Source organism: Ursus maritimus, unplaced genomic scaffold, assembly GCF_017311325.1.
Source record: "Ursus maritimus isolate PB19 unplaced genomic scaffold, ASM1731132v1 scaffold_7, whole genome shotgun sequence".
NCBI lineage: Eukaryota > Metazoa > Chordata > Mammalia > Carnivora > Ursidae > Ursus > Ursus maritimus.
Genome location: NW_024426885.1, coordinates 19,374,458 through 19,392,860, shown reverse-complemented (window position 1 = coordinate 19,392,860; position 18,403 = coordinate 19,374,458). Strand labels below are relative to the sequence as shown.

At 36.9% G+C, this 18,403-nt stretch overlaps 1 protein-coding gene across 1 annotated transcript in view; it reads left to right on the top strand.

Annotated features, from left to right (window-relative positions):
• Window positions 1-290: 290 nt before the first annotated feature.
• Window positions 291-18,403, top strand: part of SMC3 (structural maintenance of chromosomes 3) — a 36,925-nt gene continuing 18,812 nt past the window's right edge. The window contains exons 1-12 of the mRNA XM_008684423.2: window positions 291-448; window positions 1,501-1,576; window positions 6,167-6,205; window positions 8,679-8,746; window positions 10,336-10,407; window positions 10,757-10,836; window positions 11,321-11,399; window positions 14,484-14,601; window positions 16,089-16,264; window positions 16,870-16,950; window positions 17,176-17,340; window positions 17,866-17,987. Of these exons, the coding sequence (XP_008682645.1) occupies window positions 434-448; window positions 1,501-1,576; window positions 6,167-6,205; window positions 8,679-8,746; window positions 10,336-10,407; window positions 10,757-10,836; window positions 11,321-11,399; window positions 14,484-14,601; window positions 16,089-16,264; window positions 16,870-16,950; window positions 17,176-17,340; window positions 17,866-17,987 (1,091 nt within the window). The 5' untranslated portion in view covers window positions 291-433. The remainder of the gene's footprint in view (window positions 449-1,500; window positions 1,577-6,166; window positions 6,206-8,678; window positions 8,747-10,335; window positions 10,408-10,756; window positions 10,837-11,320; window positions 11,400-14,483; window positions 14,602-16,088; window positions 16,265-16,869; window positions 16,951-17,175; window positions 17,341-17,865; window positions 17,988-18,403) is intronic.

Here is an 18,403-nt window from a genome sequence, read left to right as displayed (position 1 = left end):
TCGGGCTCTCACACTTGGCTTTGGCGCCGAACCTTTCCCCCCTTGTGGACGCAACCATTGGCTCTGCGCTCGCAGGGAATACGGGCCAAACTCACGATCAAGGCTTTTCCGAACGAAGCTTCTGACTAATCTTCCGGGAAAGTTCAGCTATAAATTGAACAGTCAAATGAAATCCACTTAGGGACGCCGTAGAAGGTTCCTTTTGCCAAAGAGAAAGAGCAGACCTGACCCTGACTCCCCCTACGCTCTGGAGGGGCCTCGAGGATGGTTCCGTCTAAGGCGCGGACTCCGCCTCCACGGGCGCCGCCATTTTGTTTGGCTGGACGGGAGCGAGCGACGCTTTGGGGGAGGGGTCTCGTAGGCGCCTCACTGGACCCCACGGCCGCGCTGTCGCTTCTCGGGGGGAGTCCTCCCCGGCGAGGGGCACGGAAACATGTACATAAAACAGGTGAGGCCTGTGCGTCCCGCCCACCCCCTCACGGGCCTCTGAGGACCGCTCCTTGAGGCTGGGGTGTCGCGGTGCGACCCGGGGCCTCCCACCTCCCGGCAGGGTGGACCCAGAGCTGAACGCGGGCTGCGGGGGAGGGGAGAGGCCCCGCCCCGCGAGCGCGGGGGCCGCGGAGAATTGGGGCGCCCGTCTGCAGCGCGGGCCTCCTCGCAGGGCGCTCGTCTGAGGAACAGTGTCTCGGAGAGGTTTGGAGGGAGCGGGCCTTCCCGGGTGGGCAGGGTGCGGGCTGGGGGCCGCGCCGGGGGCGGCAGCTGCGGGGCGGGCAGCTCTGTTGTCCTGCGCGCATAACCCGGCGCGGGCCATTTGCGTGGAGGTTTAGGGAGAGGTGGTTCCTCCCTCCCGGAGGCGCCGCTGGGGGGCTCAGGTTGGGGTGTCAGCTTAGCCCGGGGTCTTTGTCCCCGAATTACGGGGGAAGTGAAAGGGACCCTCCTCCTTTCAGACTGTGTAGCGCCGCCTCGTTCACTTGTTTACTTCTGTCAAAATGGCCTTCCCGCGCAAGAGCCCACCGCGAAGATGAGCCCATTCACTCTCTTGGAGAGAAGTTTCTCTATTGGATGTGTTGGACTTGAAGCACCCCTTTCTTGGAACAGCTGCTTATTTTGCCTGGCGGGTGTGTCCGAAAGAAGCGCCCATTGCTCCTGGAGTAGGGGAAGCTGGGGCCAGCCTGCCTGCTTGACACATTTTTATTAAAGCAATGTAGTGTTTAGCGTTCCAGCATACCTTATACAATGTACTTGGTTTTGAGAGTTCCTAACAGGGTACTAATTATAACCCCTAAAAAAAGCACTGCCAGTGGTTACTAATAAACGGACTGTTTTTTAAAGATTTTTTAATCACCACTTTTCTGAATGAGTTTCTCTTATAAGAAATAGAAAGTTCTCTATCTTGCGTTAAATGAGAAACCAGAAGGAGAAGAGCCAAGGAAAAATGTTAGTTTAGGAGTTACTATTTTTAGTATGTATTCTCTGAAAGGTATCTTTTTTATTCATTAGGTTATTATCCAGGGTTTTCGGAGTTACAGAGATCAAACAATTGTAGATCCCTTCAGTTCAAAGCATAATGTTATTGGTAAGTGTTCGTGGTTTACAAAATCAGATTTATATGTCTAGAGCCATTTAAATTCTGTCTAGGCCTAAGGAAGGAGGAATTGGCTTTGAATATTAGTGAATTTATACATATTTTTTCTATATGAAATAGCATGTCTTTTATCTGTACTGATGAATTGCTTATTTTATATATTTAAAATACATGAGACAATCATTAGTTACTCGTTTTTATTTAGGTAGCTTTATGTTTATAGCAAATGTCACTAAATTTAGCACTTGAGCTGTTCTGTTCTTGAGAGGTCATTTCCTAATTAAAATACCCACTGTTGCCTTATTTCAAAGATAACCATTATTTATTCACAAATTAGATTGTTCTCAGATTTTTTTTTTTTCCCCTATCATACTGTTTAAGGTCACACCATGCAGTTTGGTGGGAAGCGCATGAACTTTGGAGCATAACAGGATGGGTTTCAAATCCCAGTTCTGGTACATGCTCTTTCAAACTTGACTCCCCAAGTGGCTTTAGTTTTCTCGTTTGTAAAGTGGAGCTAATCATACTCATCTTATAGGGTAGTTGGAAAAATTAAATGAGAAAGTGTATGTGTAAGGATAAAGGGCTAAAATTATTATTGTTCTGCAATACAGTATTCAGTCTAAAGACTCTTCAGATGATAGTGTCCATTTTTTGCTCATACAGCCCCAAAAGTGTTTTTTGACATTCTGCTGAATTATTAAAGGCTAGATGAAACAATGTGTTATAAACAGACTTCTATACATTGTCCTCCTTTTGTGGTTTATTGGTATATTAGATTTCTAGGTCTACCATTAAATATAGAATGGGTGGGTTAAACAACAGTAATTTATTTTCTGACTTTTGGAAACTCAAGTCCATGATCAGGATGCCAGCATAGTCACATTCTGGAAGTCACGGTCTTGATCATCATGCTCACATGACCTCTTTGGTTCTCTCTCCCTCTTCCTTATTAGAACACTAATTCTATCATGAAGGCCTCACTCTCACATCCTCACCTGATCCTGATTATCTCCCCAAAGGCCCCATCTCCAAATACCATCACATTTGGGATTAGGACTTCCAGCATACGAAGGGGGGGGGGTGTGTGTGACACCGTTCAGTCTGTAGCACTCGATAAGGTGAGATTCATACGGAGATCAGTAAAGGGCGAACATTATTTTGTAATAATAAATTTTAAAAATTGAGGGCAAGAATGTCAACTATACTTCAGTTTAAAAAAAAAAAATTGAGGGCAAGAAAAAAAAACTATACCATCAGTACATCACTTGTAGCTTGTAGTTGGGAATAAAGAAAACATTTTCCCCTGCTATACCTACTGAATAGTTAATTCGTGTGCCATAAAAATAGCTTGGTCCAATATTTTACTTATGTTTTCATTACAAATGCCTTCTGATGCTCATCAATCAGAAAAGTCTTTAGAAATGGAGAAAAATGAATAATTACTAGATTTATAAAAGTAAAAATTAAAAGTAGAGGAATATCTTAATTATATCAACAGTGTAATTTTATAAATGAGCTATAAAATGATGACCGTTATTACCTGTGATGATTAGGTTATGTCTGTAGGATCTATCAAATATTTTTGTTTTAGCTGTTATGAGACAGCTGTTTATTACTTTGCGACATTAGGATTAATAGTTTTACTTACAAAGGAAATTGTCTAAGTGTTCTTTCTTTTGTTTTAACAAACCTAATATGATTTTACTGCTTAAGCATGTTTTAAAAACAGGTATCTTAATAATATAAGATCCAAAGAAGTATAGACTGAGATTGACATTAAAAATATCCTGTGAAAGCATACTACTTTGGTTATTTAATGATTTTGACCTTAAGGAAAAAAAAAGATTGGAAGGCAGGTATCTCTTGTGGTGATGTTTGGTTCTCTTGTTTGAATAGTTGAAGTTTAAATGTACCAAGCATATACCTTTTTAAGGTTACCTTTTCTGTAGCTTTTTAACAAAAGAAATGTATGTTAACTATAGAACATTATGGAAGAGTGTAAAAGCTAAAACGAAAATAAACTATAAACTGTAATCCTTCCCAGAAATAGCCATTCTTAATATTAACAGTCTGTACTTGTATTAGACGTGGTTTCCTAGAAAACTAGAGTGCAAGGCCCACACAGCTACTAATAAGGCTTTAATGGGAAGGTGCAGTCTGAGGGCAAGAGTGAGGGGGAAAGCTGGTCATAGCTTTATAAAGAAGGCACAACTGGTTTGTGGTCAAATTAGATAACTTCCAGACAGACTTTGTGAACGCACCATGTGTGGGAAAGATCAGATGGGAAAGGAATGGAGAGGGTTTTGTCTGCTGGTTCCTGTCTCTGATTGGTCAAAGTTTACCACACAGGGCATTAATTCCCCCATGCTCTTGGGTTGTGTTACTCTGGGGACTCACCCTCCCCCCCTCCTGAAGTAGTCAGGGAATTTTAGCCTCCTTTGGTTTTTCACAGATCTGACCTGAGTGCAAACCCAGGGTAGGCTGAAGTAACCTACAGTGATGGGATACTGAGCCTCTCCATTGACAGACAACCAAGACTTGGGTTGGGGCAGGTGAATTTGGGGCACATATAAATTGGATCTACCTTAGGAGCCTTCCAGTCTTTGTGTACATCTACATAAATAAACCTTTTTAAATAAAAATGGGCTTGTAGTGTAATCTGCTGGTAATCTATTTTTTCTATTTAAGAATAAGTCTTGAGTATCTTTTTTTATCATTAAATATTCACCATCCTTAAAATTGCTATATAGTATTTCACTCTGTGGGTAAGAGTAATTCTTAAAAAGAAATTTAAAAGTTTTAAGTTATTTATTCATGAGTAGATTACGGTTTGAACTATATGTACTTCTTTTAATGATAAATTGTCTTTTTAAACTTTTATTTAGAGATAGTTTCAAATTTATAGAAAAGTTGTATAAATAGGAATAATACAAAGACTACTCCTATCTCCTTTACCCTAATCTACCTGTTAACATTTTCCTAACTTGCTTTCTCATTTACACTCAGTCTCACACTTTCTTTTCTTAGAGTGAGTTATGTAGGTCATTGTCCCTTACCTTTGACTTCAATGTATACTTTCTAAGAATAGAGATATTTTCTTACATAAACACAGTGCAGTTATCAACCTCAGTAAATGGACATTAGTAAAATAATCTGCTCTTTGTTTTCCAGTTACAACGATTGACCCAAAAAACATTCTTTGTCGTATTTTTTCCTCTTTCAGTACAGGATCTAATTTAGGATCAGGTATTGCATTTAATTGTTGCGTCTTTTTAGTCTCCTTCAGTCTGGATCATTTCCACAGCATTTGTCTTTTATAACATTGTTTTTAAAAAATACTACATAAATGATGTGGTCTTCTGAGGATATTACATTTGGAGGTGAAGACATCATTCTGTCTACTTCTTTTTAAATGATGTTACTTTTGATCACCCAGTCTAGGTAGTTACCTAGTTTTTCTACTGTACAGTGTGTTCTCTTGCAACTAATAAATAGTATGAAGATGGGAAACACTTTTGGATCGTGCAAATATTGTGCTCCTTATCAAAGTTTCCCCCTAGATTTCTAGCCTTTATTCCGATGGTTACAAAATGATGATTTTCCATTTCCAGCATTCCTTTCACATTTACTGTGTGGTATTCTGTGAGTAAGAGTTCTCCTTCCTTAGCTATTTATTTATCATTTTACTGTCAGTTTGGAGTCATGGATTATTCCCCCCCCCAGCACAAATTTATAATTCATCTAATTATTTTGGTGGTCAAATTGTCCTAGATTAAACCAGTGGAAATCTTTTTAAGCTGGCCTTTGTGTCATATGCCTTTTTTAAAAAGCGATTCATTACTTTCTAGCATAAGAGAAATAATTTTTTTAGGCTTTACTTTGCTTTAAAGATGATAACCGTAAGGGCTAATTTGTTTAGAATATCTTGGTCCAGATGAGAGAGATTGGGATAGTTACTCATGACTTTTAACAATGAGAATTTTGCTGAACAACAAAATTCAAATGAATTTGTTAAATCTGAAACATTTGATATCTTTTTATGTATGGAATTATTTATTTCTGAATTCAGGTAGTTAAAAAAAAGTGCCTTATACTTGTCTATACTTTGGTGATTCTAAGATTATATATGATATGTAGGGCCGATCGTAAGTACTTTAATAAGCAAATAGTTTGAGAATTTAAAATGATTATTTAAGTATTAAAAATTTCAGCAACATGTGAATCTTTAAATTATTAAAAAGATTCCATTATATGTAATAGAATTATATGTCCATAGTAATGATTGTAAATTATGAAAACCTGGTGACAGTTGGTTATTCCTATTAATTTTAAACTATTAGAAAAGAGCAAAAGAATCAATGAAATAAATTTAAGAAAAAAAACCATTTGATGTCTATACAAAAATTATACTCATTTGGTGATTTAAGCTGTTTTGTTTATTGATTCCTTTGTTTTCTTTTATGTTTAATTTCAAATATTAAGATATTAAATGAAAAAGAATATTTTTCATACTTTCAGTGAAGTTTTAATTTTATTGGTTTCTATGCAAAGTAACGTGTACTTTTTGAAATTTTATAGTGGGCAGAAATGGATCTGGAAAAAGTAACTTTTTTTATGGTAGGTATTGTTTTTTTAAATCTAAATATGTTAGACGTGGGTATCTTCAGGTAATTTATTTTAGAAATTGGTTTTCTGAGAGGCCCCTGGGTGGCTCAGTTGGTTAAGCATCTGAATCTTGATCTCAGCTCAGATCTTAATCTCAGGGTTGTGAGTTCAAGCCCCTCATTGTGCTCCATGCTGGGTGTGGAGCCTTCGTTTTCTGCTTGAAACTCAAGAAATACTGCTTCATACAAGGTTGTAGTTTAGTGTAGAGCGTTTTGAGTATAATGATATCATGATCTGAGTTCTCTATGAGTATAATGATATCATGATCTGAGTTCTCTATACCCAGTGATTAATTAGCTGAGATGCTGGGCAAAATAATCTCTTAAAGTACTCTTTGCACTTTATTTTTAAAATTTTTTATTATTTTTTTAAAGATTTTATTTATTTGTCACAGAGAAAGAGTGGGAGAGAGAGAGCACAAGCAGAGGGAGTGGCAGGCAAGGGAGAAGCAGGCTCCCTGCTGAGCAAGGAGTCCAATGTGGGACTTGATCCCAGGACCCTGGGATCATGACCTGAGCCAAAGGCAGACACTTAACTGACTAAGCCACCCAGGCGTCCCATCTTTGCACTTTAAAAAGAGGCCTTTGATCTGCCTGCTTTGATGGGCTATAAGAATCATGAGATAATACAAATGGAAGTGCTTTTTAAACTCGAGTGCAGTATATAAATGTTGCAGATGCATATATATAAAAATGTAAATGCAATAGAATAGTTAATATTGGAAAATGGCTCATCTTTCTGTTTATTTCTTTATTTATTTTTAAAGTAAGCTTTTCACTCAGTGTACAGCTTGAACTCATGACCCCAAGATCAAGAGTCACATGCTCTACTGACTGAGCCAGTCAGGTACCCCTCTGTTTCATCTTTTAAAAAATACTTTCTAAATCATTTTTTTGAAGGATAGAGGGTATAAAATATTATAGACTCAACAAAGACTGTTGTCAGTTTGAAGATAGTTAAATAGCTTTGAAAATTCTATAGATAAAATGCATTTAAGTGGGGCACCTGGTGGCTCAGTCAGGGGTCCAACTCTTGGTTTCAGCTCGGGCCGTGATCTTGGGGTCATGGGATCAAGCCCCCCGTTGGGCTCTGCACTCAGTGCAGAATCTGCTTGAGACTCTCCCTCCCTCTCTCTGCCTTTCCCTACCACTCTCTCACTGTCTTGCAAATAAATAAACAAATCTTTAAAAAATGCAGTTATGTACAATAATGCCTCTGTTAAATCCTTCAGAGAGAGAAAGCATTTTAATGGTTTTGGACTATACAAGAAGTAAGTTAAAATTTTGAACCTCTTAGTTGAGTAATGCTTGAGGAAAAGCGGGGAGCTTAGTAAGAACAAAGGTTCTATCCCTTCTGTGCCCACAAATCAAAAGCCCTTCAGTGATTGTAATTTGGTGACGGTAAGAGAGTAGGATTGGAGTAAAAGTATTTCATAATCTTCAGGGGATAAAGGCAATTTGAATCTATCCTCCCAAGGTGATTATAAAAGATAAACCATTCCACCTCTGCTCTCAGCATACGCACTCATACATGCACACTCAACTCTTAGAATGTCAAAGGTCTCTTTGAGTGGACTGGAAAGCTGAGTAGAGTTTCATTTCTAGGGCAGAGTGGTCCAGTTAAGTACCCCATATGGAAGNAGGAATGGCTGCTTCTTATAGCAGATAAGGGCAGTGCAAGCATTGCAGTAGAAGGTGGGCATCTGAAATATGTCCTTGTATTTCCCACTTAGTTCTGTTTCTTTTGACAAAAAGTTTCCAGTTAAGGATATTGTCGGAATATATCCTATTTTGTTAATAAATATTTTGATGTATATTATTTGTATCTAGTGGGTAAAAACAAAGTGTTAACCGCTCAGTGTATACTTCGATCAAGAGGTAGACTTTAGTTTGCATGTCTCTTTTTGGTACCTCAGTGTTCTTTGTCTTTTCTTTCTTTCTTTCTTTCTTTCTTTCTTTCTTTCTTTCTTTCTCTCTCTCTCTCTCTCTCTCTCTCTTTCTTTCTTTCTTTCTTTCTTCTTTTAAGATTTTATTTATTTGTTTGACAGACACACAGTGAGAGAGGGACACAAGCAGGGGGAGTGGGAGAGGGAGAAGCAGGCTTCCCGCTGAGCAGGGAGCCCAATGCCGGGCTCGATCCCAGGACCCCGGGATCATGACCTGGGCCAAAGGCAGACATTTAACCGACTGAGCCACCCAGGCACCCCCTCAGTGTTCTTTTTCGTCCGTTAAATGTTTCAGTGGAAACTTCTTAGTATTTTTCTTATTTCCAAGCTAATTAGTCTGAAATGCAGGCAAATCATATATGGAATAGATAGTCTACTTTATCTACCTTGTTCATTACCTGATAGAAGGTAGGGGGAGTTATAAATAAGGCATACATCTTTTTTTAGACTGTACTAACAGTTATGTTTTTGCATTTTCAGCAATTCAGTTTGTTCTTAGTGATGAGTTCAGTCATCTTCGTCCGGAACAGCGATTGGCTTTGTTGCATGTGAGTGAAATTGCTTTGAGGTGTTATTGATATTATGTATTTTTTAAACCACACTGTTGATTCTGGTAAATAAAATCATTTGTTCAAGCTTTCAGATCTCTGCTATGTAATTTAGCCTACTATATTAATGCATGATAAAGGCCTAATTTTTATTTAATGGTAAGAAAATTCTAGGATTTTTCTATAGATAGGTATGTCTTCCGTATAAATTCTTTATTAAGAGTGTGGTCTGGTATTGCTCAGAAGCAGGTTTGCTGAGGAGAACTAAAGAGTTTGAGATTGGGAGTTAGGAACTTTGAGACTTAGAACCAGAAGTTAATTGGGAGCATAGAGAAGCAACCATTGCAAACTAAACGACATACTTAATGTTCTATTTTTGACCATATTTGTAAGTTAAATGGTAACAGCATTTTCCAATATGAAAGATAAGTGTATTTATAATAAAGAAAATTGTTAGAAGTTTTCATTAAATAATTATGAATAACGAACTAAAGAAATTTCAGGATAAAAAAGTATAAAAGGCTATAATAAAATGATAAAATTTCTTTTTGGTTTAAATGTGGCTTATAATTAGTTGTTTGTTTTTTTTTTTAAAGATTTTTTATTTATTTATTTGACAGAGAGAGAGGCAGCCAGCGAGAGAGGGAACACAAGCAGGGGGAGTGGGAGAGGAAGAAGCAGGCTCCCAGCAGAGGAGTCCGATGTGGGGCTCAATCCCAGAATGCCGGGATGACGCCCTGAGCCGAAGGCAGACGCTTAATGACTGCACCACCCAGGCTTATAATTAGTTTTAAGACCAGAAAGTGAAATTCCTTAATATATCTCAACAGAGTCTCTCACAGTTAGGGAGGTGTTTGGGTTCTTTTTGTTTTTTCACCATTATCTTTTATTTTGCCCTCTTAAATTTGAATTTTTAGCCCAGTAATCAGAACTGGTTACCTGTAGATGAATTTTTTTTAGGTTTCTAAGATTGGCATTGAAAGAATAACCTCTTTAAGTATCATTCTTTATTGTGCTGAATCACCACATAGTAACAGTTTCTAAACTCTGGAAATTCTCTGGACTTGGTATAGGAGTAGCTGGGTCGTAAATTGGTCTATATGTGATACATGTTAAATGTGTGTCTTTTCATGGTGGATTTAAGATTATGTAGTATATTGCAAATTGTTTAAAAAAGCTGAATTCCAGTAATTATATAATTTGTTAGGGTTCCTTTCCAGCATTGAGTCTATAAGAGAACAGCCTCAAAGTGTAGATATTAGCAAATACGTAGAATTAGGTCAGCATGGGGTCTTCTGTTCTAATAAAGTAGTTTTCAGAACAAGACCTAAATGCGTCTGACTTTAATATCTCTTGTATAGTTTTCACGTTTTTAGTTAGAATCTAAAGCCATTTGGTTGAGAAGTATTATTATCTTCATCCATTGTCTTTGCTCTTTTGACAAGAAGGATATTTACTAGTCTGATAGAAATTTTTCTTGAATTAGGTTTGTTACCATACACTAAATTTTAAAGGTATTTATAGAAAAAAAAAGATAGATAATGTGAAAATACTACTTAAATGACAAATTTATTTTTTGCATGTTTTAGGAGGGTACTGGTCCTCGTGTCATTTCTGCTTTTGTGGAGATTATTTTTGATAATTCAGACAACCGGTTGCCAGTGAGTAATGGCTTTTTTTTTCTCCAGTAATAATGTTGAGAATTTTATTGATGCAGCTGATTTTCTTCCAAGCTTTGAAACATTTACAACTATGTTGTAATATTTACAAATTTGTAAATATTAATTTTGTCTTAAAATGATAATGAACATTCTGGTAAACAGATGGTGGTGTGAAAGCTGTTGTGAAAAAATGTCTTTGTCATAAGAATGATATTCCTAGTATATGTTCAGTGAGCATTGAACTTTGAAAATAATTGTTATGGTTAGGGTCTCTAGAATGACCTTAGTAACCAAAAAGTTTCCCACTTTTACTGTGAAATTAATTTTGGGTTTTTACATTTTTTCTTAGATTGATAAAGAAGAAGTTTCACTTAGAAGAGTTATTGGTGCCAAAAAGGATCAGTATTTCCTAGACAAGAAAATGGTCACGTAAGCATTTTCTTTACATTTTAATTTCTTTACAAAAGAGTAGAAGTATTTGACTTACCTCATTCTATGGGTTATATATGTCTCCTGTTCGACAACCCAGTATTTAGAGCATTAACATAAGAATCAGGATTCTTGGGGCACATGGGTGGGTCAGTTGATTGGGCATCTGCCTTTGGCTCAGGTCATGATCCCAGGACCCTGGGATCAAGCCATGCATTGGGATCTCTGTTCAGCGGGGTCCCTGCTTCTCCCTCCTGCTCTGCCTGCTTGTTCTCTCTCTCCCCGCCCCCGCTTGCCCCCCCCCCCTGTTAAATAGATAAAAATCTTTGGGGGGGAAAAAAAGAATCAGGATTCTTTGAGGCTGATACATAGATGGTTTAATGACTATAGTCCCTCATGCTCCTTAACCCAGGAATCAGCCTTCAGTTTTTTACTAACTGTTGGGTTATTTATCTGAAAATTTTTTTTCAATGTCTGTTAACAGGAAAAATGATGTGATGAATCTCCTTGAAAGTGCTGGGTTTTCTCGAAGCAATCCTTATTATATTGTAAAACAAGGAAAGGTAAAAAAATTGTATGTCCTTTTTTTATAGAATTTGTTTTCTGAGTATATTCACTTGAATGATGAACTTGGCTTATTGATTTTAGTGGTTGAGGCAAAAATGGACCTTACTGTCTTTTGTTTTCATTGATTTATTTTGTATTGATGTTAGTATTGCCTTTTATGTAGCCATAAAGTACAAAGTAGATCCATTGTGTAGTGGGATAGAATCATTTCAGCAGTTGGTGGATTTTGTTTTCTTAGTGGCCTTTTCACTTAATAAGATGTCCTGTACTGGAAGACATTTTTGGTTTGTGAAAGCCACGACAGTCGTATTTAAGAATAATATAGAGAGTCGCCTGGGTGGCTCAGCTGGCTAAGCGTCCGACTCTTGATGTCAGCTCAGGTCTTGATCTCAGGGTCGTGAGTTCAAGCCCTGCACTGGGCTCCACGCTGGGCATGAAGCCTACTTTGGGGGGGGGGGGAAGAATACTATAGAAATTCTATAAAAATAACATTTGAAAAAAGTTAGTTCCCAAAATTAATGGTGTTACTTAATATCACAGAGCTAAAATGGTTAGAAAACTTACATTACCAGAAATCTACCATAATGCCACATAATATTTTTTCTCATAGAGGTAATATTTTTTATAGTTTTTAGTACATACTTTCTATTGTTTCTTCATATACTTTTTTTTTAAGATTTATTTATTTATGTATGTATGTATGTATGTATTTATTTATTTATTTGACAGAGATAGAGACAGCCAGCAAGAGAGGGAACACAAGCAGGGGGAGTGGGAGAGGAAGAAGCAGGCTCATAGCGGAGGAGCCTGATGTGGGGCTCGATCCCATAACACTGGGATCACGCCCTGAGCACCACCCAGGCACCCCTCTTCATATACTTTAAACTATCTAAGATAATTTCTTTTTTAGAACATATCCTGCAGTGTTCTCATAGTCGTAGTGTTTTTTTGGACTGGGGGAAGGTTCTTTTTAAATGTCCACTTATTTCATATTGGAGGATTTTTAGATATGTGTTGGAAAGTTAGCATTAAGGAGAAGTGATTAGGAAGAGTATGGTGTTTCACATTTGAGAAATGCAGAACAAGTTTTTGAAAAGACCAGCTTTATAAGCAAGGAATTTCTTTAAAAAGAGGCTGATTATGAAAGACCATTTATTATCTGAGTCTTCCCTATACACATACAACATAGGCCCCTATACTTCATTTCAAGTTTTGCTTATATGTCATTTCATATAAGCCATGCATGAGTTACCTCATCTAAAAAGAGCATTGCCTTTACCCCAGCCCTACATGTTTTCTCTATTCTGGTTTTTTTTTTTTTTTTCATAACAGTTATACTGTATTGGTATACTTATTTCCTATCGTCTTCCACTAGAATGTAAGTTCCATGAGAGAAAGACCTTTTCTGTTTTGTTCATTGCTCTTTTTCCCAGTGCCCAGGAGAGTGGCCTATATGTTGTAAATGTTTATTAAATAATTCTCAAGTGAGTAAGTTGAGTGACCATGCATAATTGGGGTAATCAGGGATAAGGATCTGAAGGGGGGTGGCTCCTCAGATGGTTGAGTGGCCGACTCTTAATTTCATCTTGGGTCATGATCTCTGGGTCCTGGGATTGGGCCCTGTGTCAGGCTCCGTGTTCTCTGGGAAGTCTGCTTGGGGATTTTCTCTCTCCCTCTTCCCTGGCCCTCCCCTTGCTTGAGCACACTCATGCAACACTCTCTCTCTCTCAAATAAATGAATAAATCTTTTTTTTTTTAAAAAGGATCTGAAGGGGGTTTCTTTGATGTATATACTTTTGGTAGACCATACTTTATTAGTTCAGAGCTGATACTCTTTTTATGGAAAAGTGTTAGAGTAACTCACTTCACTTTTTTAATGCAGTGAGAGCATTTTTTGCCTTTAGTAATTAGTTTTTATGAATTATTTTTTTTTTATGAATCTGGTAAACTCATGTTTGTTGATTAAAGTTGCATGGCACTTAGTTTGTACCACTTTCTGTGGTTTTTTGCCATATCTATTTTTTTCAAGATTTTATTTATTTTAGAGAGTGTGTGCGTGGGTGAGCAGTAAAAGGGCAGAGGGAGAGAGAGAGAGAGAGAATCTCAAGCAGACTCTGTGCGAAGCGTGGAGCCCGACATGGGGCTCAGTCTCACAATCCTGAGAGCACAACCTGAGCCAAAACCAAGAGTTGGACACTCAGCTGACTAAGCTGACTTAATATATGCCCTGCCATATATTTTTAAATAAGATTTTAAAGATGCTTTTGCTTATTTTATTTAATGGTCACTACCCCTGTTAGACAGTTATTTTTGTTGATATTTAAAGCATACCATTTTTGGGGTACCAGGCTGGCTCAGTCAGTAGAGCATGTGACTCTTGGGGTTGTGAGTTTAAGCCCATGTTGGGTGTAGAGTTTCCTTAAAAAATAATAGTCATACCATTTTTGTTATATGTATATATATATGTATGTATATATGTATATATGTATATATTTTTTTAAGATTTTATTTTAGAGAGAGTGCACACAAGTGGGGGCAGGGGCAGAGGCAGAGAGAGAGAATCTCAAGCAGACTCCACACTGAGCATGGAGACCAACACAGGGCTTTGATCTCACAACCCTGAGATCATGACCTGAGCTAAAACCAAGGGTTGGATGCTCAACCAACTGAGCCACCTAAGTACCCCTGTTACATTTCTGAAAGTATCATTATAGCTTTTTAAAAATACAGAGTGATAGTTTCCCCCTTGTAAAAAATACTTTGTTCTTTCAAAGTGTGGAGTTCATCTTTTATACCTTACCGTGTTGAGTGAGAAAAATAATGGTGATGGGATATTCTTCCTTCATTTTTAATTTATAGTTTTATTCATAAATTAGATTTATGAATATATCAATTCTGTTTGGATTTTCATTTGATAAATTTCATTTAAATAAAGGACATATGGGTGCGTAGTTATATGCACTGCACAAATTACCTTCTTGAAGTGATATTCAAACCTTAGCATACGAATACTTTTTCAAGGTAGAGTTCTTAAAGAGCAGTCTGTAGTTATGTAATAATTATTTTTCTAAAATTTGTAGATCAACCAGATGGCTACAGCACCAGATTCTCAGAGACTAAAGCTGTTAAGAGAAGTAGCTGGAACTAGAGTATACGATGAACGAAAAGAAGAAAGCATATCTTTAATGAAAGAAACAGGTAAAGAAATGTGATTCTGCCTTATTTTATGAATTACTTTTTCATTGTGTTATAGTTGAAAGGGCTTCTGTTTTCTATACTGTTTGAAAATTTGCCTATGTACTGAAGAGAAAGAAAATTAGTTTGTGACATTTTAAATTTTGAGATTTCAAATAATTTCTTTAAAGAATTGCTGTTCGATAATAATGCCTTTATAGTTCAACTATTTTGTGCCTCCACTGTCGTTAGTGAAGGTAACAGATTTGGAGGCAATCCTCAAAAAAAATTGCTGTATCAGCTGGCATTAGGTTTTAAGTTGTTTAGGAGCAAGTAAATGGAAAACTTTGAATCTTCCTTAGTACATCTATTATGGAAACCCTACTTTGCTTTTCACGTGCTGTGTTCTGTCATCTCTTAGAATCAGACATTCTTGAGTTCAAAATCTGACTGATAATTAACTGACACTGTGACTTTTGTAAAATTCTTTTTCATAGTTTATGGTGGTGAGTAGAGGAGCAGAGTAGCACCACAATTGGAAGGTATAGTGGATGTTCAATATATGGCAATTATAGATAATGCTATTATGATAAAAGTTGAAAGTCAGTGACACCAATGATATTACTAGGGTTTTGTTTTTTCTTTTTAATATTGTGGGAAGACATAGTTGCCTTTAAAGGAAGTTTAAACTGAGGCCCTTAGCACATGTAATATTATAAGAACTAGTGAACACTGGTTCAAAAAGATATGTGCACCTGTATGTTCATTACAGCATTACTTAACAGTAGCCAAGAGGTAGAAGCAACCTAAGTGTCCATCAGTAGATGAATGGATAAAGAATATGTGGTGTATGTATACGATGGAATATTACTCACCCACTTTTCAAAAAATGAGACCCTGCCATTTGTGACAACATGGATGAACCTAGAGGGTGTTATACTGATGAAATAAGATAGAGAAAGGCAAATACATCATTTCACTAATATTTGGAATCTAAAAAAACCTAGCAAACAAAATAGATTCATAAAAACAGAGAACAAACTAGTAGTTGCCAGGGTGGTGGTGCAAGGGGAAGATGGGTGAAATAGGTAAAAAGGATTAAAAGGAAAGACTTTCAGTTACAAAGTAAGTCACGGAGATGAAAAGTACAGGAGAGAATATAGGCCATGATAGTCTAATGACATTGTGTGGTGACAGATGGTAACTACACTTAGCACAGTGAGCATTGTGTAATGTAACGAATTACAGAATCACTATATTGTGTACCTGAAACTGATATAACATTGTATATCAACTAAAATAATAAAAAGTGTCACCATGTGTAACTTTGTTCTCTGGTGCTTTTCATAACAAAGCATTTGTCATTTTAGTATCTTAGATTTGGTTACCACATACTATCCTATAATGCTGTAGTTCTTAAGATTAATTTTAACTCATGTTATAGTTGAGAATAGATACTATTTACATAAAACTTTTATTCAACTCCTTCACCCCTCTCATTTCTTTTTAAGAGGGCAAACGGGAAAAAATCAATGAGTTACTAAAATATATTGAAGAGAGATTACATACCTTAGAGGAAGAAAAGGAAGAACTAGCTCAGTATCAAAAGTGGGATAAAATGAGAAGAGCCCTGGAATATACCATTTACAACCAGGAACTTAATGAGACTCGTGCTAAACTTGATGAGGTAAAAGAATTTTGTTACTTAAATTCAGAGTGATTTTATTTTAATGAATATGTTAAGCTCATTCTATATTTATACTTCTCATTGATTTTTTAAATAGAAACTTAAAAAAAATTTTTAAACCTCTTAATGAAATCGTTGGTCAGTAAATTTGTTCTTTCAGTTTATTCCAAGGAAAATGCCTAGACCTGTATGGTCCTTGCTATAGTTTTATCTGAAATGTAATCAGGTGGTGGTGCAAGGCAAACCAAAATGAGGGACGCCACCTTTAAAAGCCTCGTGAAGGGGGTCTGGAAAGCCCCACATTGGGGGTGGAGTTTATGTATTAAAAAAAAAAAAAAAGCATCATGAATTTTTTTCTTGGCTTTTTAAAATGTATTTTGTAATTAGTATTGCTGACTTTTTGTCCAAAAATTTGTTTTCTGTAATACTTAACTGAAGGAGCTTTCTACTTAAAACCACTAAAAATTAAAACAAAACAAAACAAACAAAAAAAAACCTCTTCAAGTGAATGATTTTTTAGCAGATATTTTACAATTTTACTACAGTTATGAAGTGTTAAATAAATACAAAATGAATTAGAAATTACAGCTTTTTGTTCCTTCCAGCTTTCTGCTAAGCGAGAGACTAGTGGAGAAAAATCCAGACAATTAAGAGATGCCCAGCAGGATGCAAGAGATAAGATGGAGGTAAGATTATAAACTAGGCTTGGATATTTTTTGACCACAGTAAATCCTTTTGTACCAGAATTATGGAATGGTAACTTCACCTGGCTGTCATTGGGGTTGAGTATTGGAAAGACGGAATAGTACTGAAAGTGTAAATGAAGGAAAAAGGGACAGAACTAATGGTGTAAAAACTGCTGTTACACTTCTAATTGTCTGACTCATTTCTGTTTCATACTTTTTGACTAGGATATTGAGCGCCAAGTAAGAGAACTGAAAACAAAAATTTCAGCTATGAAAGAAGAAAAGGAGCAGCTCAGCGCTGAAAGACAAGAGCAGATTAAGCAGAGGACTAAATTGGAGCTTAAAGCCAAGGATTTACAAGATGAATTGGCAGGCAATAGTGAACAAAGGGTAAGTTAAAATGCTAAAAATGAAAGATGTGAATGTTCAGTTGAGTAGGAATTGCAGAAGACCATCCTTTCTGTGATGGGGGTGCATGCTTAAATTTTTGTAAAAGATCTGGCACATTAAAATAATCTCTACTCAAGTAGCAACTCATACTGTCTCCTTGTTTCTTTTATTTAAAAATTAGTTTTGTGGGGCGCCTGGGTGGCACAGCGGTTGAGCGTCTGCCTTCGGCTCAGGGCGTGATCCCGGCGTTGTGGGATCGAGCCCCACATCAGGCTCCTCCGCTATGAGCCTGCTTCTTCCTCTCCCACTCCCCCTGCTTGTGTTCCCTCTCTCGCTGGCTGTCTCTGTCTCTGTCAAATAAATAATAAATAAAATCTTTAAAAAAAAAATAAAATAAAATAAAATAAAAATTAGTTTTGTGTTGCAGGATGAGTTTTCCCATGAATTTTTTTCATGAGAAAATATGCTAAACTTAAAGCAGAAATTTTTCAGGTTGCATTTTTACTTACCCTGCTTTATTTACAGAAACGCTTATTAAAAGAGAGGCAGAAGCTGCTTGAAAAAATAGAAGAAAAGCAGAAAGAACTGGCAGAAACAGAACCCAAATTCAACAGCGTGAAAGAAAAAGAAGAGCGAGGAATTGCTAGGTCTGCGATTTCTTTCACCAACACTTCTACCTTTCTACATAGCTCCTCTGTGAAAGCTAAATAGTTACAAGTTAAGAAGAAAGGGCAAAAGTTAAATCCAATTTCAAAGTAAAGCTACTGTGGGCCAAGTGTTATTGTATACATATCACGTAAATTTTTTTCACTCAGAAGCCCTAAGAGATTCACATTATCCTCACTGTAAGTTCAACAGATTTGAGGCTCTGGGAGCTTAAATAACTTGCCTAAGATAAATAACTTGCCTAGATGTCATTGGGCTTTTTAAAACATGGATGGTGGTTTTTGGGGATTTTTTTGTTTTTGTTTTTTACCCATATGACATCTTACTCTGTTTCATCCTATTTCCTTTTTTCATTGCTCTTTTAGCATCTAAACATTTTACTAACTCTCTGTAGATT